This window comes from Pan troglodytes, chromosome 1 (assembly GCF_028858775.2).
Source record: "Pan troglodytes isolate AG18354 chromosome 1, NHGRI_mPanTro3-v2.0_pri, whole genome shotgun sequence".
Lineage (NCBI taxonomy): Eukaryota > Metazoa > Chordata > Mammalia > Primates > Hominidae > Pan > Pan troglodytes.
The window spans coordinates 202,445,665-202,471,291 of record NC_072398.2 but is presented as its reverse complement, the minus strand read 5'-3'; the positions used below and the strand labels follow the sequence as shown (position 1 = coordinate 202,471,291).

The 25,627-nt window shown below is 51.0% G+C and overlaps 1 protein-coding gene and 1 non-coding gene across 18 annotated transcripts in view; both read left to right on the top strand.

Moving 5' to 3' along the window:
• RCC1 (regulator of chromosome condensation 1) overlaps nt 1-25,326 on the top strand; it is a 29,288-nt gene extending 3,962 nt beyond the window's left edge. For 2 of the 17 annotated variants that reach the window (XM_063792773.1, XM_063793025.1), the window contains exons 2-12: nt 2,854-2,996; nt 15,992-16,073; nt 16,658-16,708; nt 17,969-18,156; nt 18,337-18,516; nt 21,179-21,275; nt 21,387-21,509; nt 22,001-22,156; nt 22,392-22,511; nt 22,877-23,029; nt 23,962-25,117. In XM_063792773.1, the coding sequence (XP_063648843.1) occupies nt 16,001-16,073; nt 16,658-16,708; nt 17,969-18,156; nt 18,337-18,516; nt 21,179-21,275; nt 21,387-21,509; nt 22,001-22,156; nt 22,392-22,511; nt 22,877-23,029; nt 23,962-24,137 (1,317 nt within the window). In that variant the 5' untranslated portion in view covers nt 2,854-2,996; nt 15,992-16,000 and the 3' untranslated portion in view covers nt 24,138-25,117. Of the gene's footprint in view, nt 1-2,853; nt 2,997-4,039; nt 4,463-4,738; nt 5,215-9,754; nt 9,835-15,991; nt 16,074-16,657; nt 16,751-17,968; nt 18,157-18,336; nt 18,517-21,178; nt 21,276-21,386; nt 21,510-22,000; nt 22,157-22,391; nt 22,512-22,876; nt 23,030-23,961 lie in introns of those variants that run through there. The other 15 variants (XM_063794296.1, XM_063794670.1, XM_063792358.1 and 12 more) reach the window with 14 other exon arrangements.
• Nucleotides 3,608-3,707, top strand: LOC112207533 (small nucleolar RNA U13). Its single transcript, XR_002941977.1, has one exon. It is a non-coding gene; the product is annotated as a small nucleolar RNA U13 (small nucleolar RNA).
• Nucleotides 25,327-25,627: the final 301 nt, after the last annotated feature.

Below are 25,627 nucleotides of genomic sequence, written 5' to 3'. Positions count from 1 at the left end.
AGTCCACATTCAATTGATATTAAACCAGTTCACTTGTAGTATAAGAATCTTCCCCAGCCTGGCCAATATGGTGAAACCCTGCCTCTACTAAAAATACAAAAAAAAAAATTAGCCAGGTGTGGTGGTGCTCCCCTGTAGTCTCAGCTACTTGGGAGGCTGAGGCAGAAGAATCGCTTGAACCTGGAAGCAGAGGTTGCAGTGAGCTGAGATCGTGCCAGCCTAGGCAACAGAGCAAGACTCCGTCTCAAAAAAAAAAAAGGCGGGGCCCGGTGGCTCACGCCTGTTATCCCAGCATTTTGGGATGCCGAGGCGGGCGGATCACGAGATCAGGAGATCAAGACCGTCTTGGCTAACACGGTGAAACCCCATCTCTACTAAAAATACAAAAAATTAGCCAGGCGTGGTGGCGGGTGCCTGTAGTCCCAGCTACTAGGGAGGCTGAGGCAGGAGAATGGCATGAACCCAGGAGGTGGAGCTTGCAGTGAGCCAAGATCGCGCCACTGCACTCCAGCCTGGGCGACAGAGCGAGACTCCGTCTCAAAAAAAAAACAAAAACAAAACAAAACAAAAAACCTTCTGGCGGCCGGGTGTGGTGGCTCACACTTGTAATCCCAGCACTTTGGGAGGCTGAGACTGGAGGATCACCTGAGGTCGGGAGTACAAGACCAGCCTGACCAACATGGAGAAACCCCGTCTCTACTAAAAATACAAAATTAGCCGGGCATGGTGGCACATGCCTATAATCCCAGCAACTCGGGATGCTGAGGCAGGAGAATTGCTTGAACCTGGGAGGCAGAGGTTGCGGTGAGCCGAGATCATGCCATTGCACTCCAGCCTGGGCAACAAGAGCAAAACTCCATCTCAAAAAAAAAAAAAGAATCTTCCGGCTGGGCACAGTGGCTCACGCCTGTAATCCATCCCAGCACTTTGGGAAGCCAAGGCAGGCAGATCACGAGGTCAGAGCAAGACTCCGTCTCAAAAAAATAAAGAAAAAATAAATAAATAAAAATAAATATATTTCTTCCATTTCTCACTATATAGTCTTTGATATTGTCATGTGTCTTACTTTTATATATGTTATAAAACCCACAGTACATTATTACAGCCAGAACCTCCATATCAGCCAGTTGCAATGGCTCACTCCTGTAATTCCAACACTTTGGGATGCCAAGGCAGGCTGACTGCTGAGGCTCAGAAGTTCAAGACCAGCCTGGCCAACATAGCGAAACCCTGTCTCTACCAAAAATACAAAAATTAGATGGGCAATTAGCTGGGCGTGGTGGTGCACGCCTGTAATCCCAGCTACTCGGGAGGCTGAAACAGGAGAATTGCTTGAACCCAGGAGGCAGAGATTGCAGTGAGCTGAGATCACGCCTAGGCAACAGATCACTCCAGCCTAGGCAACAGAGTGAGACTCCGTCTCAAAAAAAAAAATTAGCTGGGCATGGTGGTGCACATCTGTGGTCCCAGCTACTCGGGAGGCTGAGGCAGAGGTTGCAGTGAGCCGAGATCCTGCCACTGCACTCCAGCCTGGATGACAGAGTGAGACTCTTGAGACAAACAACTGGGGCTGGGCGCAGTAGTTCACACGTGTAATCCCAGCATTTTGGGAGGCCGAGATGGGTGGATCACTTGAGGTCAAGAGCTCAAGACCGGCCTGGCCAACATGGTGAAACCCTGTCTCTATTAAAAATACAAAAATGAGCCGGGCACGGTGGTGCGTGTCTGTAATCCCAGCTACTCCGGAGACTGAGGCAGGAAAATTGCTTGAACCCAGGGGGCAGAGGTTGCAGTGAGCCGAGATTGCGCCACTGCACTCCAGCCTGGGCAACAGAATGAGACTCCATCTCAAAATAAAATAAAAAATACAAATACAAAACTAAAAAAATAAAAATAAAGGCCAGGTGCAGTCGCTCATGCCTGTAATCCCAGCACTTTGGGAGGCCTAGATGGGCAGGTCACCTGAGGTCGGGAGTTCCAGACCAGCCTGGCAAAAATGGTGAAACCCGGTCTCTACTAAAAATACACAAAATGGCCAGGCGCGGTGGCTCACGCCTGTAATCCCAGCACTTTGGTAGGCTGAGGCGGGTGGATCACCTGACGTTTAGGAGTTCAAGTCCAGGCTGGCCAACATGGTAAAACCCCGTCTCTACTAAAAATACAAAAATTAGCTGGGCATAGTGGCAGGCGCCTGTAATCCCAGCTACTCAGGAGGCTGAAGCAGGAGAATTGCTTGAACCCAGGAGGGAGAGGTTGCAGTGAGCTGAAATCGTGCCATTGCACTCTAGCCTGGGCGGGTCAGGAGTTCGAGATCAGCCTGGCCAACATGGAGAAACCCCATCTCTACTAAAAGTACAAAAATTAAGGCTGGGCGCGGAGGCTCACGCCTGTAATCCCAGCACTTTGGGAGGATGAGGTGGGTGGCTCATGAGATCAGGAATTCAAGACCAGCCTGGCCAAGATGGTGAAACCCTGTCTCTACTAAAAATACAAAAATTAGCTGGGTGTGGTGGCAGGCGCCTGTAATCCCAGCTACCCGGGAGGCTGAGGCAGGAGAATTGCTTGAACCTGGCTGCAGTGAGCCGAGATCGCACCACTGCACTCCAGCCTGGGCAACAGAGTGAGACCCCATCTCAAAAAAAAAAAAGAGTTGAGGTCTCCTTCCACCACTTGTGTGAAGACCCCAGAAAACTTGCTTTACCTCTTTAAACTTCAGTTTTCTTATCTTCCAACTGCCATGAGGTTTTTGTGAGGAACAAATGAGCTGACATGGATGTTTCTGTAGTTAACAAAATAAAGGGTCTTACAAAATAGGCAATAATAATAATAATCACTTATTATTATTACATGAAGCTACATGAATGTGTAAGATCTTGGAGGAAGACAGCAGAGAGAGAGAGAGAGATCAGAGATCCCAGGGTTAAAAGTTGGAGAAATTTCACAGTACATCATCCAAAAGAGGAGTCCATGATGGAGGCAGAGGTAAACTTGGAGAGGTAAGAAACCCTGAAGACGGGGAAGTGCTTTGTGGCAGGCTCTGCATATAAGAAATTCAGCCTGGCCAACATGGCGAAACCCAGTCTCTACTAAAAATACGAAAATTAGCCAGGCTTTGTGGCAGGCACCTGTAATCCCAGCTATTTGGGAGGCTGAGGCAGGAGAATCGCTTGAACCTGGGCGGCAGAGGTTGCAGTGAGCCGAGATCTCACCATTGCACTCCAGCCCGGGTGACAAGAGCAAGACTCGGTCTCAAAAAAAAAAAAAGTTCAGTTCAGTTGGTAAGAACTCATCAAAAGTGTCCATCTAGACTTTGGGTGCCGTAGAATGACTCAGAGTCTGAATCAACATGAAATCGAGAAAACGTCCTTTGCAAGGGTTTCAGGGAACACCTGAAATCCTGAAGAACTGTTTGTATCCATCCTGAAGAATGGGTGTGTTAACAAGAGACAGTCTTTTCTTGGTACCTGTTTTCCATCTCTAACCCAACCCCAACTCACACCCTTCTATTTTATCTGGTCTCTCTCATTCCTCTTGCTCCTCCCCACTTGGCTCCCGTTTTCCCCAAGTCCATTCTCTATTTTGTTCTATAAGATCTGATCATATTAGGATGTTCTTGTAGCTCATAAGAAGATGACTGGGTGTTCACACGCATATGAGATGTGCCTCCCTCAAACCTTGTTAAGACATGGGCACATACCCATCTGATGTTAACTCACGGGGAAAAAAATCTGATCATGCCATTCCCGTGCCCAAATTCCCATATATCCCTACTGCCTCAGGATAGAGGCTGGACCCCTTAGACACACAAGACCCTGTATCCATGATCTGTCACTCCCACAGGCACCCTCTACTCCCATCTACTTGGCAGTTTCCCACAACCTCCCTGGGTTCTCGTGGTTCCCTGTCATTGCAAACGTCGCTTCTCCTAGGATGTCCTGCCCCCCTAGACTTAACTTGGAAAGCTGTTCTTAAGCCCCGGACTGAGTCAGATGCCCCTCTGGGTATCCCTGTCATAGCGTTGTGTGGTTGTTGGTAGTCTGATTTTTCAACCTTCTCCATGCCCTCTTGAGGGTAGGGAAGATGAGTATCTTTTTTCTCCGTACAGACCCTACCGCACAAGATTTTCCTAAACAGACCGAACTCAAGGAGTCTTTCTGGTTGTTAGTCCACGTGTCCCGATTTGGGGTTTCCAAAATACACGCCCACTGGAACCGGGCCAGGGGAGCCAGCCTGGCCAAGGGCTCCCCCAGCCCGGGAGCGCGCCACATGCAGATCCTGGGATGGCCGCCAGGGGCCGCCGGGCTCTTTGTTTTCCTTTCTCACCCGGGTCGGGGCCAGAGGCCTGCAGAGCGCATGCTCTGGGGCAGTTCGCGGCCCGGCGGGGAGCGCCGGAGTTCCTTGTGGCCGACGTGCACCAAGGTAGGTCTCGCCTGGGACGCGCGGAGGGTCCGGGCAGAGGGCGGTAAGCGGAGCGGCCACATCCGGAGCACGGGCCGGTCCACGCGGGCCTAGGTCGCTGCCCGCTCTCGCCCGTGTCGCGCGGCGCTGGCCCCACGTGAAGCCCGGAGGCAGGAAGGCGCGGTGCGGGCTCGCGATTCCCCGGCCCCGCGGGGCGCTCCAGCGGCGGCAGGGCGCCGCCTCGCTGGAGCTAGGGCCGCGCGGCCCCTCCGCCGCCGCGCCTCTCACGCCCGCACCGCGGCGCCCGCGCAGGCGGGAGATTCAAACTGCGCGAGCGCGGCGGGCCGGGTGCGCGCGGCCGCCCGGGCGGGGGATGGGTCTCTGCCGCGAGGAGGATGGTTTTGTCCGGCATGCGCTTGGAGAAGGCGGTTTGCAGATCGGGGAGGGAGCCCTGCCCGGGAGAGGGTGGGTCGTAGGAGCTCGAGGGTCTCCCGCTGTGGACCTTTGGGAGCCGTGTGTCTTGAACTCCGCAGCAGCTCAGTCTGTCAGCAGATTATTTGCTGGCCATTTATTGCGTCCCTCTCTTGCGGGGCTGGGGGACAGTAGTGAGAAGAGCAGGCCCGTGTCATTAGCGAACTATGCCCTTGAACCCAGGCGACGGACGCTACTGGCAAGTCATTCATACGTCACATATTGACCTAACTTCGACCACGTGTGACTTGTGTGCCCTAGCAGAAGTTGAGTGTGTGGGGTGTTACGGGGAGCCCTCAGGGGGATCCCCCACCCTGCCGAGGAGGCTCAGGGATGGCTTTCCAGGTGAAGTGACTCTTGAATGGGGTTTTGAAGGAACAGAGTTTTTCAGGCAGTCTGAGGGTAGTGGGATTAGGGTGATACAGGCAGAGGGATTGCACATGCAACGGCATGAAGGTATAGGTATTGTGGTCAGGGATACCACAGGTCTTGAGGTGACTGGAAGAGGAGAGTAACAAGATGATACAGCAGGGGCTGGGTCACGAAGCGTCTTGTGTGCAAGACTAAGGAACTCTGCGGGGTGGAGGAGGCAGGGAAGATTTCCCCCAAGAAGGGTATCAGAGTGAAACCTGGACAGATGAATTAGGAGTTCACGAGGCTCCTGTTTCAAAGACATCCCAAGAGCAGGAATCCTGTTCTGTTCATCTTTACAACTTTCTCATCAGATGCCCTTGGGCAACCCACCCAGTCCCCCAGAGCATTGGTTTCCTTATCTGTAAAGCAATGGTAGGGGGCATGTGGTGAGGATATAATTTTTTTTTTTTTTGAGACGGAGTTTCCACTCTTATTACCCAGGCTGGAGTGCAGTGGCGCGATCTCAGCTCACTGCAACCTCCACCTCCTAGGTTCAAGCAATTCTGCCTCAGCCTGCTGAGCAGCTGAGACTACAGGAACACACCACCAGGCCCGGCTAATTTTTGTATTTTTTTTTTTTTTTTTTTTTTAGTAGAGATGGGGTTTCACCATGTTGGCCAGGCTGGTCTTGAACTCCTGACCTCAGATGATCCACCTGCCTCGGCCTCCCAAAGTGCTGGAATTACAGGTGTGAGCCACCGCACCCGGCCAATTTTTTTTTTTTTTTTTTCTGATACAGAATCTTGGTCTATTGCCCAGGCTGGAGTATAGTGTCGTGCTCTCGGTCGCTGCAGCCTCCACCTCCCGGGTTCAAGCGATTCTCCTGTCTCAGCCTCCCGAATAGTAATATCCTATAATTTTCATAAAGCAGTGAAGTTGTGTGTCCCTTCCCCCAGGAAAAATGAACACATAGGCCCAGGCACAGGTTGTATAGAACGGGGATCCCAGGTGAGAAACTCCTAGTGTGAAATATACCACCTGTGTGCCTGGCATAACAGCAGCTCACCAAATGTATACTGTTGACACATGAGCCCTCTCCTCCCTTCCCTCCTGGGGACCTTTCACACAAAGAGATTTTTCAGCCTCAGTCTGGCAGGCAAGTTCTTCCTCCTGGCGTGGGGGACGGAGGGCACAGCTGCAGTGGCCTGGGAGGGCTCTGTCTCCTTTTACAGAAATCGAGGCTGTGGTGAGGTCACTGGAGGTCAGGGCAGGAGCACCAGGCTCCGGGCAGACTGTCTAGACTGGCGTGCCTACCCACTTTCTTCAATAAATAAGGAAGGTGAGGTGGGGGTAGGGCAGCTCCAGCTCTGGTGGAGCATGGTCATGAGACTGGGATTTCATTCCACCTCTCTGTGACCTGGGTCACCTTTCCCTGAGCCTCATCTTCCCCTTAGCTGTAAAACTGGGATGAGTCTGCTCACCTCAAAGGGCAGCTGTGGGCATTCAGGAGTGCCTGATGGTGGAAGCTGACTCTGTAGCCGACTTATCTGTGACTGTCTCACTCTTCTCCCAGAGACTGTATGCTCCTTGAAGTTGGAAGCTGTGTTGGGTGGGGCGGGGTGGGGAAGCATGATGCCAAAAGCCAACTCCTTATTCCCAGCCCAGACACTCACTGCCTGGTTAAGAAAACACAGCCAGAGAGGCCGGGCTCGGTGGCTCACGACTGTAACCCCAGCAATTTGGGAGGCCAAGGTGGGCAGATCACCTGAGGTCAGGAGTTCAAGACCAGCCTGGCCGACATGGTGAAACCCCGTCTTTACTAAAAATACCAAACAGTTAGCCAGGCGTGGTGGCTTGCGCCTGTAGTCCCAGCACTAGGGAGGCTGAGGTGGGAGAATCGCTTGAACCTGGGAGGCGGAGGTCGCAGTGAACTGAGATCGTGAGTCTGAACTCCAGCTTGGGCAACAGAGTGAGGCTCCATCTCAAAAAGAAAAAAAGAAAAGCAAATAAAGGAAAACACACCCAGAGCAGTGAGAGAAGTCTGTACACAAGACCCATTTGTGCAGTAGAGGCTGTGCAGGCAGGTACCAGAAACAGGGTTCCACCTTTTAGAAGGTGGCCCTCCGGCCGGGAGCAGTGGCTCACGCCTGTAATCCCAGCACTTTGGGAGGCCGAGGTGGGTGGATCGTGAGGTCAGGAGATCGAGACCATCCTGGCTAACATGGTGAAACCCCGTCTCTACTAAAAATACAAAAAATTAGACAGGCGTGGTGGCAGGCGCCTGTAGTCCCAGCTACTCGGGAGGCTGAGGCAGGAGAATGGCGTGAACCCAGGAGGCGGAGCTTGCAGTGAGCCGAGATCGCGCCACTGCACTCCAGCCTGGGTGACAGAGCGAGACTCCACCTCAAAAAAAAAAAAAAAATAGAAGGTGGCCCTCCATCCCCTGCCCTTCCCTGGCGATTGCCAGCCCAGTGCAGGGCCTCAAGTCTTCCATTTTGGAGAGGAAGCCTCTGGGACTCAAAGAGCACTCAGGTGCTGTCTCCACCACAGCAGGGAGTTGTCGCCACTGTCCTTCCCCACATCTGTGGGTGGATCTGTCACCACCCACCCCACCTTCCCTCAGGCTCTAGCTGCCTCATTGTCTCCTCTCTGGTCTCACCATCCTCTCCTTCTCAGCTGGCTTCTGCTCTCTGCTTCTTGGACTTGGCCAAGTGCATAGGGGATACTGGGGAGGCCTGCCCAGGCTGCCTTAGCCCCTGCCTGGACCACGGTCTGCCTTCAGAATCAGTCAGATAGGCCTGGGTTGTTTTTCTAGGCTGCCCTTTACTTGCTGTGTGAACTTAGGCCAATAAAGTTATCTTTCTGAGCCTCAGTTCCTTAACTGTGAAATAGGAGTGACAGTGCTGCCTTCTTCAGCTTCCTGTGAGGAGTAAAAGGGTTTTGCATATGGAAGATGCAGTGAGTTAGCCGGTGCCCCCAGGGGCTCATATTTTAGGAAGTTGATTGGTATGGTGGACAGGCATGTAAATTAAAGTGATTGTGATCCAAAAGTCTGTCCCAGTTTCTCAGAGAGAATGACTAGTTCAGGATGGAGGAGGGATCAGAGGAGGTGACTTTGAGACACCAGTAGATGTTCTTCCAGTGGGATAAGGGATGGGAAGGCGTTCCAGGTAAAGAGATGCAAATGGTATGGAGAGGACAGTTAGCATTCTGGCCTGGTGGGTCTGGCAAGGAGATTGTGTGGGAAGAGAAGGGAGGATGTGATAGATAGGAAATGAAGCTAAAGGTTCTGTCAGTACCTGATGTTGGAGGCCTCTAATACCCAGCTAAGAAATGTGGGCTTTATCTTCCAGGAAAAGGGAACCACTAAGGAGTCCAAGCAGGCCAGCAGCTTGCTTCAGGTTTGAGGTTTGGAAAGATCATGAATGAGGCCGGGCACGGTACCTCACGCCTATAATCCCAGTACTTTGGGAGGTCGAGGTGGGAGGATCACTTGAGCCCGGGAGTTTGAGACCAGCCTGGGCAACATAGTGAGACCTTGTCCCTACAAGAAAAAAAAAAAATTACAAATTAGCCAAGCGTGGTGGTATATGCCTGTAGTCCCAGCTACTCTGGAGGCTGAGGCAGGAGGGTCGCTTGAGCCTAGGAGGTGGCGGTTGCAGTGAGCCGTGTACGTGCTGCTGCACTACAGCCTGGGCAACAGAGTGAGACCCTGTCTCAAAAAAAAAATATATATATATATATGTATATATACACACACACACATATTTATTGATCACGAATGACTTGGAGAATGAGAGGAGGGGATGAGGGTGGGGACCGGAAGACCAGTGACAAGTTGCTGTCTTTCCTAGGGAAAGGAGGAGGAGACACAGTTCCAGGCAAGCTGAGAGACTACTAGGGAACATGGGGAGGAAGGAGGCAGAAGAAATTTCTTTTTTTTTTTTTTTTTTTTTTTTTGAGACGGTGTCTTGCTCTGTCACCCAGGCTGGAGTGCAGTGGCGCGATCTCGGCTCACTGCAAGCTCCGCCTCCTGGGTTCACGCCATTCTCCTGCCTCAGCCTCCCGAGTAGCTGGGACTACAGGCGCCTGCCACCACGCCTGTCTAATTTTTTGTATTTTTAGTAGAGACGGGGTTTCACTGTGGTCTCGATCTCCTGACCTCATGATCCGCCCGCCTCGGCCTCCCAAAGTGCTGGGATTACAGGCGTGAGCCACGGCGCCCAGCCAGAAGAAATTTCTAATAACACTCAAGGGCGCCAGCTCTGGAGTCTGACTAACTTGGTTCAGATCTTGGCCTTCTCTTCCAATCTTGAGTGAGATACTTCACCTTTCTGAGCCTCAGTTTTCTTCTCTGTAGAGTGGGATCATTGTGGCCAGCTTGTAGTGAAACGCTCCAGAATATTAGCCAAACACAGACAACTAAGGAGATGTTGACTGGATTTGTTCCATCCATGATAACAGATTTTTTGGTTAATGCCCCATGACACCAACACTTCATATAGCCCTTATGTGTCTGACTCCATTCCAGGCTGTGCTCATGGCAGCCCAGCCATTAGCACCAACTGTGCTGACATAATTGTTTCCTGCTTTTTCTCCTGACTTCTTATTGTGAGTACTTTTCATGCTAATACAGTCTCCCTCCCAGGCACAGCAGACTGCTACAGATTATTCTGATGAACTGATGAGATGTTTGCCTTGGCATACAGCTGTCTATCTAAAACAAGGGTGCCTCTTTTTTTGGTGGAGGGACAGAGTTTCACTCTTGTTGCCCAGGCTGGAGTGCAATGGCGCAAACTCGGCTTACCACAACCTCCACCTCCTGGGTTCAAGCGATTCTCCTGCCTCAGCCTCCCGAGTAGCTGGGATTACAGCACGCGTCACCACGCCTGGCTAATTTTGTATTTTTAGTAGAGATGGGGTTCCTCCATGTTGGTCAGGCTGGTCTCGAACTCCTGACCTCAGGTGATCCACCCGCCTTGGCCTCCCAATCTGTTGGGATTACAGGCGTGAGCCACTGTGCCCGGCCACAAAGGTGCCTCTTATCCCACATCCCTACCCCATCTAACTTTGCCTGCCTGACATCCTTTCTGGGATGGCTCCCAAGCACTTCAGATTGAATGAAAACACCTAGCAACATGGAGCTTCACGTCTCTTCTCTCCTGTTTGTTCAACAGTGTTCTCTATCTCACTACATGGAAGTCTACCATCTACCTGGTCATTTAAGCCCAAGCCTGGGAGTCTTTGTGTTTGGCCAAGCTCATAGGGGGATCTTGAGCAGGCCTGCCAAGAATCCTCTGGACTTTTTTAGGATGAACAAATCAAGCCAAGTGCTGTGGCATGTGCCCGTGATCCCAGGTTCTTGGGAAGCTGAGGTGGGAAGATCGCTTGAGTCCATGAGTTCGAGGCTGCAATAAGCTAATTGCACCACTGCACTCCAGCCTAGGTGACAGAGCGAGACCCCCTCTCTTAAAAAAATAAAATAAAAGTCCAGGCATGGTGGCTTACACCTATAATCCCAGCACTTTGGGAGTCCAAGGCTAGAGAATCGCTTGAGCCCAGGAGTTCGGGACCAGCCTGGGCAACATGGCAAGACGTCGTTTCTGCAAAATATACAAAAATTAGCCGGGCGTGGTGGTGCACACCTGTAGTCCCAGCTATCCAGGATGGCTTAAGCCCAGGTGGTTGAGGCTGCAGTGAGCCATGACCATGCCACTGCACTCAAGTCTGGGCGGGACCCTGTCTCAAAAATAAATATAAAGGATGAACAAATTATGAGAGTAAAAAAGGGTTAGTCTCCTTTATCCTTGCTACACCCCCTCACCCAAAGCCAAGCAGTAGTGTAGCAGGATAAGCCGCAGACAAAACCCCTCAGACACCGAGTTAAAGAAGGAAGGGCTTTATTCAGCTGGGAGCTTTGGCAAGATTCACGTCTCCAAAAACTGAGCTCCCCGAGTGAGCAGTTCCTGTCCCTTTTAAGGGCTTACAACTCTAAGGGGGTCTGCATGAAGGGGTCGTGATTGATTGAGCAAGCAGGGGATACGTGACTGGGGGCTGCATGCACTGGTTATCAGAACGGAACAGAACAGGACAGGGATTTTCACAGTGCTTTTCCATACGATGTCTGGAATCTATAGATAACATAACCGGTTAGGTCAGGGGTCGATCTTTAACCAGACACAGGTCGCGGCGCCGGGCTGTCTGCCTGTGGATTTCATTTCTGCCTTTTAGTTTTTACTTCTTTCTTTGGAGGCAGAAATTGGGCATAAGACAATATGAGGGGTGGTCTTCTCCCTTAGCAGTAAAGCACTATAAATATTTGTGGATTTACAACCATTTCATTCAGTCTTGATGACAGCCCTGAGAAGTAGTCATTGCATCCCCTTTTATAGATGAGGATACAGTTCAGAGAGGTTAAGGCAACTGGCCAGCCACAAGCTCTGGAAGGTGAACCCAGTTCCCTCTAATCCCAAAGAATGTGCACTTTTTAGTGTGGGACAAGGGGTCTCAAAAGACAGGTGGGAGGATTCTCAGCCCTGGGAGAAAAAAAGTTGGGTGAAGTTCGGAACTGCCACCTCATCAGTCAGAACTGGGCCAGTGACAACCTGCAGAAGCTCAGCCTGCAAAGGCTTATCAGGATTCTAGACCTTTGGTTACTTTCCCATCTTTAGTATTTTGTTCTCCTTCCCCAGGATAATCAGCAGAAAAGTGCCTGGCCTTGTGTCCATATACCATGGAGGGGAGAGCTAGAGAGGCGAGGTTCTCGGGAACCACTAGAAGGAAGGAATGAGGGGGCTGCTGGTTAGGCCCAGAGCTGAGACTGAGAAGGGCTCTTGGAGTTCTCCTTCCCTTCGTAACATTAGGTAGAGGCTTAGACAACTTGATTGTTTTTCATGACCTTAAAGACTGTGGCTCCGGCCGGGCATGGTGGCTCACACCTGTTGTAATCCCAGCACTTTGGGAGGCTGAGGCGGGTAGATCGCTTGAGCCCAGGAGTTCTAGACCAGCCTGGGCAACTTGGCAAAACCCTGTCTCTACAAAATATATAAAAATTAGCTGGGCATTGTGATGCGCACTTGTAGTCCCAGCTATTCTGGAGGCTGAGGTGGGAGGATCACCTGAGCTCAAGAGGTCGAACCTGCAATGAGCCGTGATTGTGCCACTGCACTTGAGCCTGGGCAACAGAGTGTGAGACGCTGTCTCAAAACAAACAAACAAACAAACAAAAAAAAACAAGTACTTGATGACTCCATTGGGGTCAATTATGAAGAGACCTCTTAGTGCAATACCAGGACCTACGAACAGCACACCGAAGTCTCGAGAAATTCGCTTAGTTAAATCTGACAAGGGTGCGATGTTTATGTGGCCCAAAGCACCATTCTTTCTTGGTGTATTTATCCAGGCAAGACGGCTAAAGTGGGAATCCACTGAGACTGCAACAACTTCAAAGTTCACATCGTGAAATTCCTTAGCTTTGTCACTAGAAGCAACGATTTCTGTAGGACACACAAAGGTGAAATCCAAAGGATAGGGCTGGGCGCGGTGGCTCACACCTGTAATCCCAGCACTTTGGGAGGCTGAGGTGGGTGGATCACCTGAGTTCAGGAGTTCAAGACCAGCCTCACCAACATGGTGAAATCCCATCTCTACTAAAAATACAAAAATTATCCAGGCATCGTGGCAGGCGCCTGTAATTCCAGGTACTCAGGAGGCTGAGGCAGGAGAATTGGCTTGAATCCAGGAGGCGGAGGTTGCAGTGAGCCGAGATCGTGCCACTGCACTCCAGCCTGGGTGACACAGCAAGACTCCGTCTCGGAAAAAAAAAAAAAAAAAAGAAATCCAAAGGATAGAAGAAAAGCACCAAATATTTCCCCTCAAAGTCATCAAGGCTTAGGTCTTTGAACTCTCCATTGACCATGGCTGTACCCTTAAAATAGGGCGCATGCTGGGTGACATCAGGTGCATGGTATGAGGAACTGGTACCAGAATTTTGCTTGACCGGAACCAGACCACAATATGTTTGTCAAGCTTGTTCTTCCAGAAGCAGCAGGCCTGAGGGCTGCAGTGGCAGAAATGCCCCCAAGGAGTGGCACTTACATGCCGGGCAACTGATGCTCAGAGTAACCTTCCCACAGCAGCCACGATCTTCAGTGCATGTGTGTTTTTGTTTTTTTGAGACAGTGTCTGTCTCTTTCGCCCAGGCTAAAGTGCAGTGGCACAATCTCAGCTCAATTTAGCCTCAGCCTCCCAGGCTCAAGCCATCCTCCCACCTCAGCCTCCTGAGTAGCCAGGACTACAGGTGTGCACCACCATGCCCGGCTAATTTTTGTAATTTTTTGGATAGAAATGGGGTTTCGCCATGTTGCCCACGCTGGTCTTGAACTCCTGGGCTCAAGCGATCCTCCTGCCTTGACTTCCCAAAGTGCTAGGATTACAGGTGTGGTGGCAACTTGTCTCTAAAAAAAAAATCAATCAATTAAATAAGAAAAGAAAATAGCTCTTCTCCCCCTCTGATTATAACAACACATTACCAAAGTTACTGGTGCTTACATGGGGTTGAATGGAGTTATGATGGATATTTCATTTAATGTTGTTCTTCAATGTTTTAATTTTTTACAACAGACTTAAAAATTTTTTAAATACATGTGGCCAGGCGTGATGGCTCACGCCTGTAATCCCACACTTTGGGAGGCCAAGGCGGGTGGATCATCTGAGGTCAGGAGTTGAAGACCAGCGGGACCAACATGGAGAAACCCCATCTCTACTAAAAATACAAAATAAGCCGGGCGTGGTGGCACATGCCTGTAATCCTAGCTACTCCAGAGGCCGAGGCAGGAGAATCACTTGAACCTGGGAGGTAGATGTTGTGGTGAGCCGAGATTGCGCCATGGCACTCCAGCCTGGGCAATAAGAACAAAACTCTGCAAAAAAAAAAAAAAATGTAATTGGCTGTATGCAGTGGCTCACGCCTGTAATCCCAGGACTTCGGGAGGCTGAGGCAGGTGGATTACTTGAGATTAGGAGTTTGAGACCAGCCTGGCCAACATGGTGAAACCTCGTCTCTACTAAAAATACAAAATTTGGGCTGGGCACAGTGGCTCACGCCTATAATTCCAGCACTTTGGGAGGCCAAGGGGGGTGGATCACTGAGATCAGGAGTTCGAGACCAGCCTGGCCAAACTGGTGAAACCTCGTCTCTACTAAAAATACAAAAATTAGCTGGGTGTGGTCGTGGGTGCCTGTAATCCCAGCTACTCGAGAGGCTGAGGCAGGAGAATCACTTGAACCCAGGAGGCAGAGGTTGCATGAGCCGAGATCGCACCATTGCACTCTAGCCTGGGCGACAGAACGAGACTCCGTCTCAAAAAAACAAAAACAAAAACAAAACAAAACTTAGCAGGGCATGGTGATGCACACCTTTAATCTCAGCTACTCGGAAGGCTGAGGCACAAGAATTGCTTCAACCTGGGAGGTGGAGGTTGCAGTGAGCTGAGATCATGCCTGTGCGCTCCAGCCTGGCGACAGAGCGAGACTCCGTCTCAAAAAACAGAAAAATACATGTAATGCTCCTTGTTAAACATCTTAGATAATATAGGAAGATAAAACGAAACAAGTAATAATTATCTATAATACCATTTTCCGAGGTTACCATTGTTAATATGGGATATATTTTCTTCCCCACATTTTTCTCACATATTTTTTGTGTATGCATTTTTTTTCAAAAAAAAAAAAATGGATGATAGGCTGTTTTTCTTTCTTTCTTTTTTTTTTTTTTTTTTTGGTTGGGGGGTGGAGTTTCACTACTCTTTCTCCCAGGCTGGAGTGCTGAGTGCAATGGCATGATCTTGGCTCACCGCAACCTCCACCTCCTAGTTTCAAGCAATTCTCCTGCCTCAGCCTCCCAAGTAGCTGGGATTACAGTTGTACACCACCATGCCTGGCTAATTTTTGTATTATTATTTTTTTTTTTGGTGGCGACGGGATTTCACCATGTTGGCCAGGCTGGTCTCGAACTCCTGACCTCAAGTGATCCACCCACCTTGGCCTCCGAAAGTGCCAAAGTACTGGGATTACAGGCGTGAGCCACCGCGCCCAGGCTTTTTTTTTTTTTTTTTTTTTTGAGACACTCTGGCTCTGTTGCCCAGGCTGGAGTGCAGTGGCTCGATCTTGGCTCACCACAACCTCCACCTCGCGGGTTCAAGCGATTCTCCTGCCTCAGCCTCCTGAGTAGCTGGGATTACAGGTGCCCATCACTGTGCCTGGCTAATTTTTGTATTTTTAGTAGAGACGGGGTTTTGCCATGTTGGCCAGGCTGGTTTGGAACTCCTGATCTCAGGTAATCCGCCCGCCCCGGCCTCCCACAGTGTTGGGATTACAGATGTGAGCCACCGCACCTGGCCGTCTGTTTTTCATTCTGCTTGTTTTACTTGGCAATGGGGAACATCTTTCTATTCAATAGGTTGATCTCTGAAAACATCACTTTTGATGGCTTCATACTGTTCTATCATGAATATACCACATATTTAGTTCACTATTGAACACTTGGGTTCTGTTTTTGTTTTTTTTAAAATGTTATGAAGGATACAGTAGAGACTATTTGTGTAATTAATCTTTGGGTGCATCCATTCTGTTCTTGGGATACATTTTGAGAAGTGGAATTGTTGGGCAATTCCTCTTAACGTATTTCTAGAGTGTTTGATAAATATTGTCTGATTGGCCCAGGAAAATGTTTGCCATTTCTCATATGTAGTATTTCACTGACTTTCAGGACAGGAAGATGTCACCCAAGCGCATAGCTAAAAGAAGGTCCCCCCCAGCAGATGCCATCCCCAAAAGCAAGAAGGTGAAGGGTAAGTTGGCCTTGGCCTCTTTGTGGGTACAGGTGGCCCCTTGAAACCCTAAGAACCCGGGACTGGGCTCCTTTCTTCCTGATGCTTGAAGCTGAAGGGTGTGGATGTGCAGAGACCCCACCCAGCTGGAAGGTTTCCTGTAGCTCATTGAATCCTACCCTCTGGGAATCACAAAGTGGGCAGAAACTCCTCTCAAAGCACTCAGGCAGCACTGGCACAAAAGAAAAAAAAAAAAAAACTAGACCCTAGGGCTTCACCCCAGGCAGTGATGCATTATGGTTAGGACCACTGACTTTCCGACATGGGTTCAAGTCCTTGCTCTGCCACTTTCTAGCTGCTGGGCAAGTCACTTAATCCCGCAGTTTGGATTATCAACTTCTTAAAATGGCGGCAGCCAGAGTAGCGTCACCCTCTCTGGGCTGTGTGAGGATGAGATGAGATAATGGCCTGGCAGCATTTGAGGGAGGTGGCTGTGGTTTCCTCTGTCCTGGGACCCCGGAGGGGGACAGGGAGGAGAGAAAAGCCAGCACCAAACTGGGAGGGGAAGTGTGGACCCACGCTCAGACAGTGTCTGTCTTTTGCAGACACGAGGGCCGCTGCCTCCCGCCGCGTTCCTGGCGCCCGCTCCTGCCAAGGTGCCTGCGGGCCGAGCCCTCCTGACCAGAAAACCCGACCAGGTGGCTCCGCGCCCGGGGCGCCCTTTGTGCTGCCAGCGCGGGCTCCTCAGCGGTGGCCACATCCTCGGGGGAGGGGCTGGGCGCCATTGGCTGCCCGGGGCTGCGGGTTGGGGGGCCGCCTTTGGCCCACAGAGAGCCCCGGGCCGCCCACCGGTTGGCGCGCACCTCCCGCAAATGCCGCTGTCCGCTCTTCCTCCCGCCCCTCCTGCCTCTCCACTGGATGGTGGAGGGAAGAGTCCGTTTCTGCAGTGGATTTGCCCGGGAGCTGAACTTATTCACTGGCGGACGGCCTGGGTATGGAGGAGGGCTTGGATAGAGATTGGGGATTGTTCTCTGACCCACGTAGTCTCCCTTGCTTTCGGTGCAGATTCTGCTATTATAATTAGCTTTCTGCGGGGCAAGGTGGCTCACGCCTGTCAGAAGATCGAGACCATCCTGGCTAACATGGTGAAACCCCGTCTCTGCTAAAATACAAAAAATTAGCCTTGCGCGGTGGCGCCCGCCTGTAGTCCCAGCTACTCAGGAGGCTGAGGCAGAGGAATCGCTTGAACCCGGGAGGCAGAGGTTGCAGTTAGCCAAGATCCACCACTGCACTCCAGACTGGCGACAAAGGGAGACTCCGTCTCAAAATAACAATAACAATAATTAGCTTTCTTTTCTTTTCTTTTTTTTTTTTTTTTTTTTTTTTTTTTTTTTTTTGAGATCAAGTCTCACTCTGTCGCCCAGACTGGAGGCGGCAGTGGCACGATCTCGGCTCACTGCCACCTCCGCCTCCCAGGTTCAAGTGATTCTCCTGCCTCAGCCTCCTGAGTAGCTGAGATTACAGGCTACTGTTGGCAAGGCTGGTCTCTAACTCCTGACCTCAAGTGATCCGCCCGCCTTGGCCTCCCAAAGTGCTAGGATTACAGGTGTGAGCCACCGCACCCAGCCCTTCTTGCCCTCTCCACCAAGATTCATTTCACAGTATCCAGTGTCTCCTTGTTTCCCTTTCTCCCCTTTCACGTGAATAATGTGCTCAGTTCTTAATCTCCACAAAAATCCTGTGAGAGAGGTACTTTTGTTGCCCCCATTTCACAGATGACAAAACTTAGAAAGTTCATACTAACAGTCTGTGGCAGAGCAGGGGCTTCTGCGCAGGTTTGTCTGATCCCAGAGCCTGTGACCTCTCCTCACTGTCGTCATCCTCTACACTCAGGGTCTATCTTCTTCACCCTTCAGTCTCACACAGGTCCCACAGCACAGAACCCGGCTTGGTGCTGACACTAGGCCAGGGCGACGTGGGCCAGCTGGGGCTGGGTGAGAATGTGATGGAGAGGAAGAAGCCGGCCCTGGTATCCATTCCAGAGGATGTTGTGCAGGCTGAGGCTGGGGGCATGCACACCGTGTGTCTAAGCAAAAGTGGCCAGGTAGGTGTTGGGGACTGGCACAGGGTTGGACAAGGCCTGGGGTTGGGTGGCTTGGGGCAGGGCTTTTGAACCACGCATGTTCACTGTGGAAATGGAGCTGGCTAGTCAAGTGGGGAGTGGCCTACATGAGAATGGACTGCGAGGCCAGACTTTGCATTAATGAGGGCATCCTGGGCACAGGTCTATTCCTTCGGCTGCAATGATGAGGGTGCCCTGGGAAGGGACACATCAGTGGAGGGCTCGGAGATGGTCCCTGGGAAAGTGGAGCTGCAAGAGAAGGTGGTACAGGTGTCAGCAGGAGACAGTCACACAGCAGCCCTCACCGATGATGGCCGTGTCTTCCTCTGGGGCTCCTTCCGGGTAAGGCTGGGTCTGAAAGTCTGCGTGGTCCCTGAAAGACAGAATTAATTGGCGGGGCCCCAAAGATAATCCACTTCCATGCCCCCATGGTACTTACTGGTGGGGAGATGAAAGCCCACAGGTAGAGCTGAGGCCCAGACCCAGGACTCTAGCTTCCTCATGTGGGCCTGTCCACGCCACTGGCTGCTTCCTTGAATCTGATGTCATCAAGTGTCTGTCCTGGGAAGTGAGTGGGTCAAGGATGTCCCTGGGTTGAGGCTGATCCAGGAGGCCTGCTGTCTTCACCCATCTCCCTGACTTCTGTCTCCCCCTCACCTTGCCAGCACTGCCTCTTCCACACTTCCCAGAGGCTTGGATGGGGCAAGGAGGTGTGGAGGCAGGGATTGTTGCATCTCAGAGTTTCCAAGGTACAGAGGAGTGTAGTTTAAAAAACAGATTCTGTTTTTTTGTTGTTGTTTTTTGTTTTTGTTTTTTGTATTGTTTTGAGATGGAGTTTCACTCTTGTTGCCCAGGCTGGAGTGCAATAGTGCAATCTTGGCTCACCGCAACCTCTGCCTCCCAAGTTTAAGTGATTCTCGTGCCTCAGCCTCCCAAGTAGCTGGGATTACAGGCATGCGCCACCACGCCTGGCTAATTTTGTATTTTTAGTAGAGACGGGGTTTCCCCTCTTGGTCAGGCTGGTCTCGAACTCCCGACCTCAGGTGATCCACCTGCCTCAGCCTCCCAAAGTGCTGGGATTACAGGCGTGGGCCACCACATCCGGCCTGATGGGTGTTTCCTTATCACATCTATTTTGAAATTTTCATGGAGAATTTCAAACACATGAAAGTAATCAGAATTGGGCTGGGCGCGGTGGTTCATGCCTGTAATCCCAGCACTTTGGGATGCCAAGATGGGCAGATCACGAGGTCAGGAGATCGAGACCATCCTGGCTAACATGGTGAAACCCCGTCTCTACTAAAAATACAAAAAATTAGCCAAGCGTAGTGGTGGGTGCCTGTAGTCCCAGCTACTCGGGAGGCTGAGGCAAGAGAATGGCTTGAACCCGGGAGGCGGAGCTTGCAGTGAGCCAAGATCACGCCACTGCACTCCAGCCTGGGGGACAGAGCGAGACTCCGTCTCAAAAAAAAAAAAAAAAAAAAAAAAGTCCTGGCGCAGTAGCTCATGCCTGTAATCCCAGCACTTTGGGAGGCCGAAGCAGGCGGATCACCTGAGGGGTCGGGACTTTGAGACCGGCCTGACCAACATGGAGAAACCCTGTCTCTATTAAAATTACAAAATTAGCTGGACATGGTGGTGCATGCCTGTAATCCCAGCTACTCGGGAGGCTGAGGCAGGAGAATTGTTTGAACCTGGGAGGCGGAGGTTGCAGTGAGCCGAGATCGCGCCATTGCACTCCAGCCTGGGCAACAAGAGCGAAACTCTGTCTCAAAAAAAAAAAAGAAAGAAAGTAATCAGAATATCAGAATTATATTTTTTTCTTTTCTTTTCTTTTTTTTTTTTTTTTTGAGACAGAGTCTTGCTCTATCACCCAGGTTGGAGTGCAATGACACAGTCTCGGCTCAGTGCAACCTCTGCCTCTCGGGCTCAAGCAATTCTCCTTCCTCAGCCTCCTGAGTAGCTGGGATTACAGGCATGCGCCACCACACCTGGCTAATTTTTGTATTTTTAGTAGAGATGGGGTTTCACCATGTTGGCCAGGCTGGTTGTGAATTTCTGATCTCAGGTGATCCGCCCGTCTGGGCCTCCCAGAGTGCTGGATTGCAGGCTTGAGCCGCCACGTCTGGCCTCTTTTCTTTTTTCTTTGTTTTGAGACGGAGTCTCGCTTTGTCGCCCAGGCTGGAGTGCAGTGGCGCGATCTCGGCTCACTGCAAGCTCTGCCTCCCTGATTCACGCCATTCTCCTGCCTCTGTCTCCCGAGTAGCTGGGACTACAGGCGCCCGCCACAACACCCGGCTAATTTTTTGTATTTTTTGGTAAAGACGGCATTTCACCGTGTTAGCCGGGATGGTCTCGATCTCCTGACCTCGTGATCGCCCGCCTTGGCCTCCCAAAGTGCTGGGATTACAGGCGTGAGCCACCGTGCCCGGCCTCTTTTCTTTTTTAATTAGAGACGAGATCCTGCTCTGTCACCCAGGCCAGAGTGCAATGGCATCGTCTTAGCTCATTACAGCCTCAACTTCCTGGGCTCAGGTGATTTCTTCCACCTTAGCCTCGCAAGTAGCTGGTACTATAGGCTTGTGCCACCACGCCCAGCTAATTTTTGTATTTTTTGTAGGGATGGGGTTTCACCGTGTTGCCCAATCTGGTCCTGAGCTCAAGCGATCTGCCTGCCTGGGCTTACCAAAGTGCTAGGATTACTGGCATGAGTTACCATGCCTGGCCCAGAATAGTATATTGAATGCCCATTTACTTGCCACACAGTTTCAATGATTATCAGCTTGTGGCCAGACTTGTTTATCTCTATTTGCATCCACTCTCTGACTCCTTGATTATTTTAATGCAAGACGCAGACCATAAATGATTTCATTCATAAGTATTTGAGTATGTGGCCTGGCTCCTGCCCACTTCTCCATCCCCATCGGGTGCCACTGCCCTTCTGGATTTCACTGGCACGGGGCAGGCAGGACTGGCTGATAAGTGCCCTGTCCCTCCCTTCTAGGACAATAACGGTGTGATTGGACTGTTGGAGCCCATGAAGAAGAGCATGGTGCCCGTGCAGGTGCAGCTGGATGTGCCTGTGGTAAAGGTGGCCTCAGGTGGGTCTGGGGGCACTTGCTCAGGGCAGGAGTTGGAGGACCTTGTTCTGGGGCTGGCCTAGCCTTGGGCCTTACAGTTGTGGCCTGCATCCCTTACCTTTTCATCCTTAGGAAACGACCACTTGGTGATGCTGACAGCTGATGGTGACCTCTACACCTTGGGCTGCGGGGAACAGGGCCAGCTAGGCCGTGTGCCTGAGTTATTTGCCAACCGTGGTGGCCGGCAAGGCCTCGGTAAGTGGCCTTGGTACCTCCAGCAGGGCAAATTGGCAGGCCACCCCCACAGTGAAGGCCAAAGGCAGGAAGGATTTGCTGTGGTCAGGCTTGCATCAGATGGGCTTGTGGTGTTGGTTAGGACTTTGGAGACAGACTGCTCTGGTAGTTTTGCCACCTACTGTCTATGGGACTCTGAACATAGTTTCTTCATCACTAAGTCTACCTACCTGTAAACCTACTTCATTAGGTTGCTGTGAAGTTAAATGAGTTAATGAGAAGAATATCAGGCAGATGGTAAGTTCCACGTAAATGATACCCGTAATGACTGTGGGAATCTGAGCAAGACACTTGTATTCTCTTGATCTCAAGTTTCCTTTTCTATAAAACAGGGATAAGAGTCCCTACTTAGCCTCTCAAGGGCTTTTATAATGGAGGAGAATTAAACTCGGGGCAGAGAGAAGCCATGTGTGTCTGTCTGTCACTGACCGTGGCTTTCCCTCTGCCTGCAGAACGACTCCTGGTCCCCAAGTGTGTGATGCTGAAATCCAGGGGAAGCCGGGGCCACGTGAGATTCCAGGATGCCTTTTGTGGTGCCTATTTCACCTTTGCCATCTCCCATGAGGGCCACGTGTACGGCTTCGGCCTCTCCAACTACCATCAGCTTGGTGAGCCCCGAGCCCAGCTTCAGGCATGACCCAGTGGCCTGCGTTCCTGTCCTGGCTCTGCCACTCATTCATTGTGCATCCTTTGCGGGGTCGTCTAACCCCTCCAAGCCAGTTTTGTCATCTGTAAAGTGAGAATGTCCATATCCTGATGGGAGGTGGCCTCACTGTGGGAGGAGATTGAGAAGGGCAGCTCTCAGAACACCTTCACCCCTGATGGCTCCGGCCTTTCCCCCAGGAACTCCGGGCACAGAATCTTGCTTCATACCCCAGAACCTAACATCCTTCAAGAATTCCACCAAGTCCTGGGTGGGCTTCTCTGGTGGCCAGCACCATACAGTCTGCATGGATTCGGAAGGTAGGGCCTTTACGTCCTTCTCTAGTTTGGGGGTGGAGTGTTCCCTGGCCTAGGCCTAGCCAGATTCCTGAGACCATGGTCCTTGGAGCCTGGGTCTGTTCCATGGGTTGTACCATACATGGGTCCATGAGAGTCACTCTCATCCTCCTAGAGTCCTGGTGTTCTTCCAAGTGTGAGTTCAATGGGGGCCCATGTAGATTCTCCTAGGCCTCCTCCAAAACTGGGAAGAGACACTGCAGATCTCCTTCTGATCGCTCTGGGAGCAGGGACACACTCCCATGGACAGGTGGACTCACCTAGCCTGCCACCCATTTTGCCTGTAGCACGCCTTCTGCTATTGCTCATCTCTCTCCCTCCTCCCATAGGAAAAGCATACAGCCTGGGCCGGGCTGAGTATGGGCGGCTGGGCCTTGGAGAGGGTGCTGAGGAGAAGAGCATACCCACCCTCATCTCCAGGCTGCCTGCTGTCTCCTCAGTGGCTTGTGGGGCCTCTGTGGGGTATGCTGTGACCAAGGATGGTGAGTGGGGCTGCCTACACTCTGTCTAGTTGGGACCTGGGGGTCATGGTTCTTACCCAATTCCCCAATAGGCTGTGATGTCCACTCTCGGGGGAGCCGAGGTGCAGAGAGCAGTGTTTGTGATGGCACTTTGTTCCTGCTTCTCAGAAGCTCTGGCATTGATGAATATGAAATGAGTACACAGATTATTTTAGTAAAGGTGACTTATTATGCAGAGGAGAGAAATAGCAAAGAGTGAGATATCACTGAGGCCTAAGGAGGCAATGGGACTGGAACCCAAGTCTCCAGACTCCTAACCCAGGCTGCTCTCTCCCCTCAGGGTGACCCCTTCATATATCACCTTGTATGTTCCCGCTTTCCAGGGACTTTTACTTAGAATCTAAATCAAGAAAAAAAAAGGCTTAGTAGTCAGAGTTGTAGCAAGTATAGCAGAGGAGGGTGTGAACAAGTGACCACCAAAGCCTGAGTGGGTGAGGGGGATAGCCATGGAGGTCCTGTAGAAGCCTGGAGCTGGCAGAGGTGCTTGACCTGAGATTATCTGGGAAGACTTCCTCAGGAAGTGGGGCTTGCACTGTACCTTGAAGGTTCCATTCCTTGTGAAAAGCAAAGAATGCCATTCCAGGCAGAGGAACATCAGGGCAGTCTCAAAGGTGGCTGGTCCTGGGAACAGAGGGTGGGGTAGGACCTTGAATGCCATGCCTAGGAGCAGCCTTTGGCAGTGTGTAGGGACTGTGCTCTCTGGTTTACAGAGTTCTTTTTTATTCATCATCTCCTTGGGTTCTCCCAACTTCCCTGAACTCCCAGAGTCTGGGACCTTGCCAAGCTGCTATTGGCCAAGGCCACAGTCCATGCCCATGTCCCAGGTTTCTCCTGCTACAGAAAGGTGGGCTGGGGATCCTGGAGACAGCTGTACCCATTTCTCTCTCTTGCAGGTCGTGTTTTCGCCTGGGGCATGGGCACCAACTACCAGCTGGGCACAGGGCAGGATGAGGACGCCTGGAGCCCTGTGGAGATGACAGGCAAACAGCTGGAGAACCGTGTGGTCTTATCTGTGTCCAGCGGGGGCCAGCATACAGTCTTATTAGTCAAGGACAAAGAACAGAGCTGATGAAGCCTCTGAGGGCCTGGCTTCTGTCCCGCACAACCCCCCTCACAGAACAGGGAAGCAGTGACAGCTGCAGATGGCAGCGGGCCTCTCCCCAGCCCTGAGCACTGTGTCAGTTCCTGCCTTTTCTCATCAGCAGAACAGAATCCTTTTCCTCTTTTCCTTCCTCCTCTTTGGAATTTTCCTGGGACCTACAGAATAAAGGGGGGGATGGACAGGGGGTTTTCAGAAGGAACATGGCTCACTCAGAGCTATATGGTTAGACGTTTCTCCCCTTTTCCCTACCTTCCATGGTCCTGGTTGGCCCTGACTTTGCCTACTAGAAAACCAAAACTTCCCCCCTGGGGTTTCGTGCCCACTCTCTGAGAAGTTGGGGCTCCATCAAGCCCCATTCTAGTCATGTGCCCCTTTCCTGTCCCTAACAGTCCACAGGCAAACAAATGGTACAGTCATAAGAGCCATCTGTCACGGACCCACCCCCAGAGGAACGTGCAGAAAAAAGCAGAGCTGCATGGCTGTGGGCAACTATAAGCCAAATATTTGGCTCAGAACAGGTGTCCATGGGACAAAAAAGAACGATCCTCCACTTGACCAAGAAAAAAGTGATTCTCCCAGAAGCACAAAGCATACTCTTGCCCCTCAGGTGTTGCTTGTGTACATCGTACCCATCCATTTGGCTTCACCTGCAGCCAACGGCCTGGAATCGCGAAGAGACACCACTCTGGGCAGAGCAGAGCAGGGTATGGGGTGGGGAGAGAGGGTGGAGGGTTTTATAAACAAACTTAACAGCAATATTGAAAGGGGGGGGGGGTTGAGGGAGGGACAGAGTGTTGGAAGGCCAGAGACCAGTCCTGAGATGGAAACAGCAACTTGTACAGTGGCTGAGAAAATAGGATATAGTTTTGATTTTTTTTAATTGTAAAATATTTTGGAGGGAGAACAAAATCTTTTAACATTTTGAATAAATTTAGAGTTTTATAAAATAGGCCACTTGTTTTCTACACATTCCCTGCTTTTTAAGGGAGCACATATTATGTGCCAGGCACTGCTGGGAAAGACAGAATAAACTATAAACCTAGTGTTGAGGCTACAACTTAAGTGATGTCAAGATGTCCTGAGGTGCCATCCAGCTGTCAGTGTGACTGTAACAAAGGCTTCAAATCTGTCAAGAAGTAAGGAAAAGTTTTGTTTGAGTTTTGTTTGGGTATTTCTGTTTTGGGAGTCACTGGATTATTTTAAAATGCTGCATAGTACAGTAGAGGCAGGGTGGATCTTTTAATACCAAACCAAAAAAAAATTTTTTTTTTTGAGACAGAGTTTTTCTCGTGGCCCAGGCTAGAGTGCAACGGCGCAATCTTGGCTCACTGTATCCTCCGCCTCCCGGGTTCAAGCAATTCTTCTGCCTCAGCCTCCCAAGTAGCTGGGATTACAGGCATGCATCACCATGCCTGGCTAAATTTTTTTGTATTTTTAGTAGAGACAGGGTCTTGCCC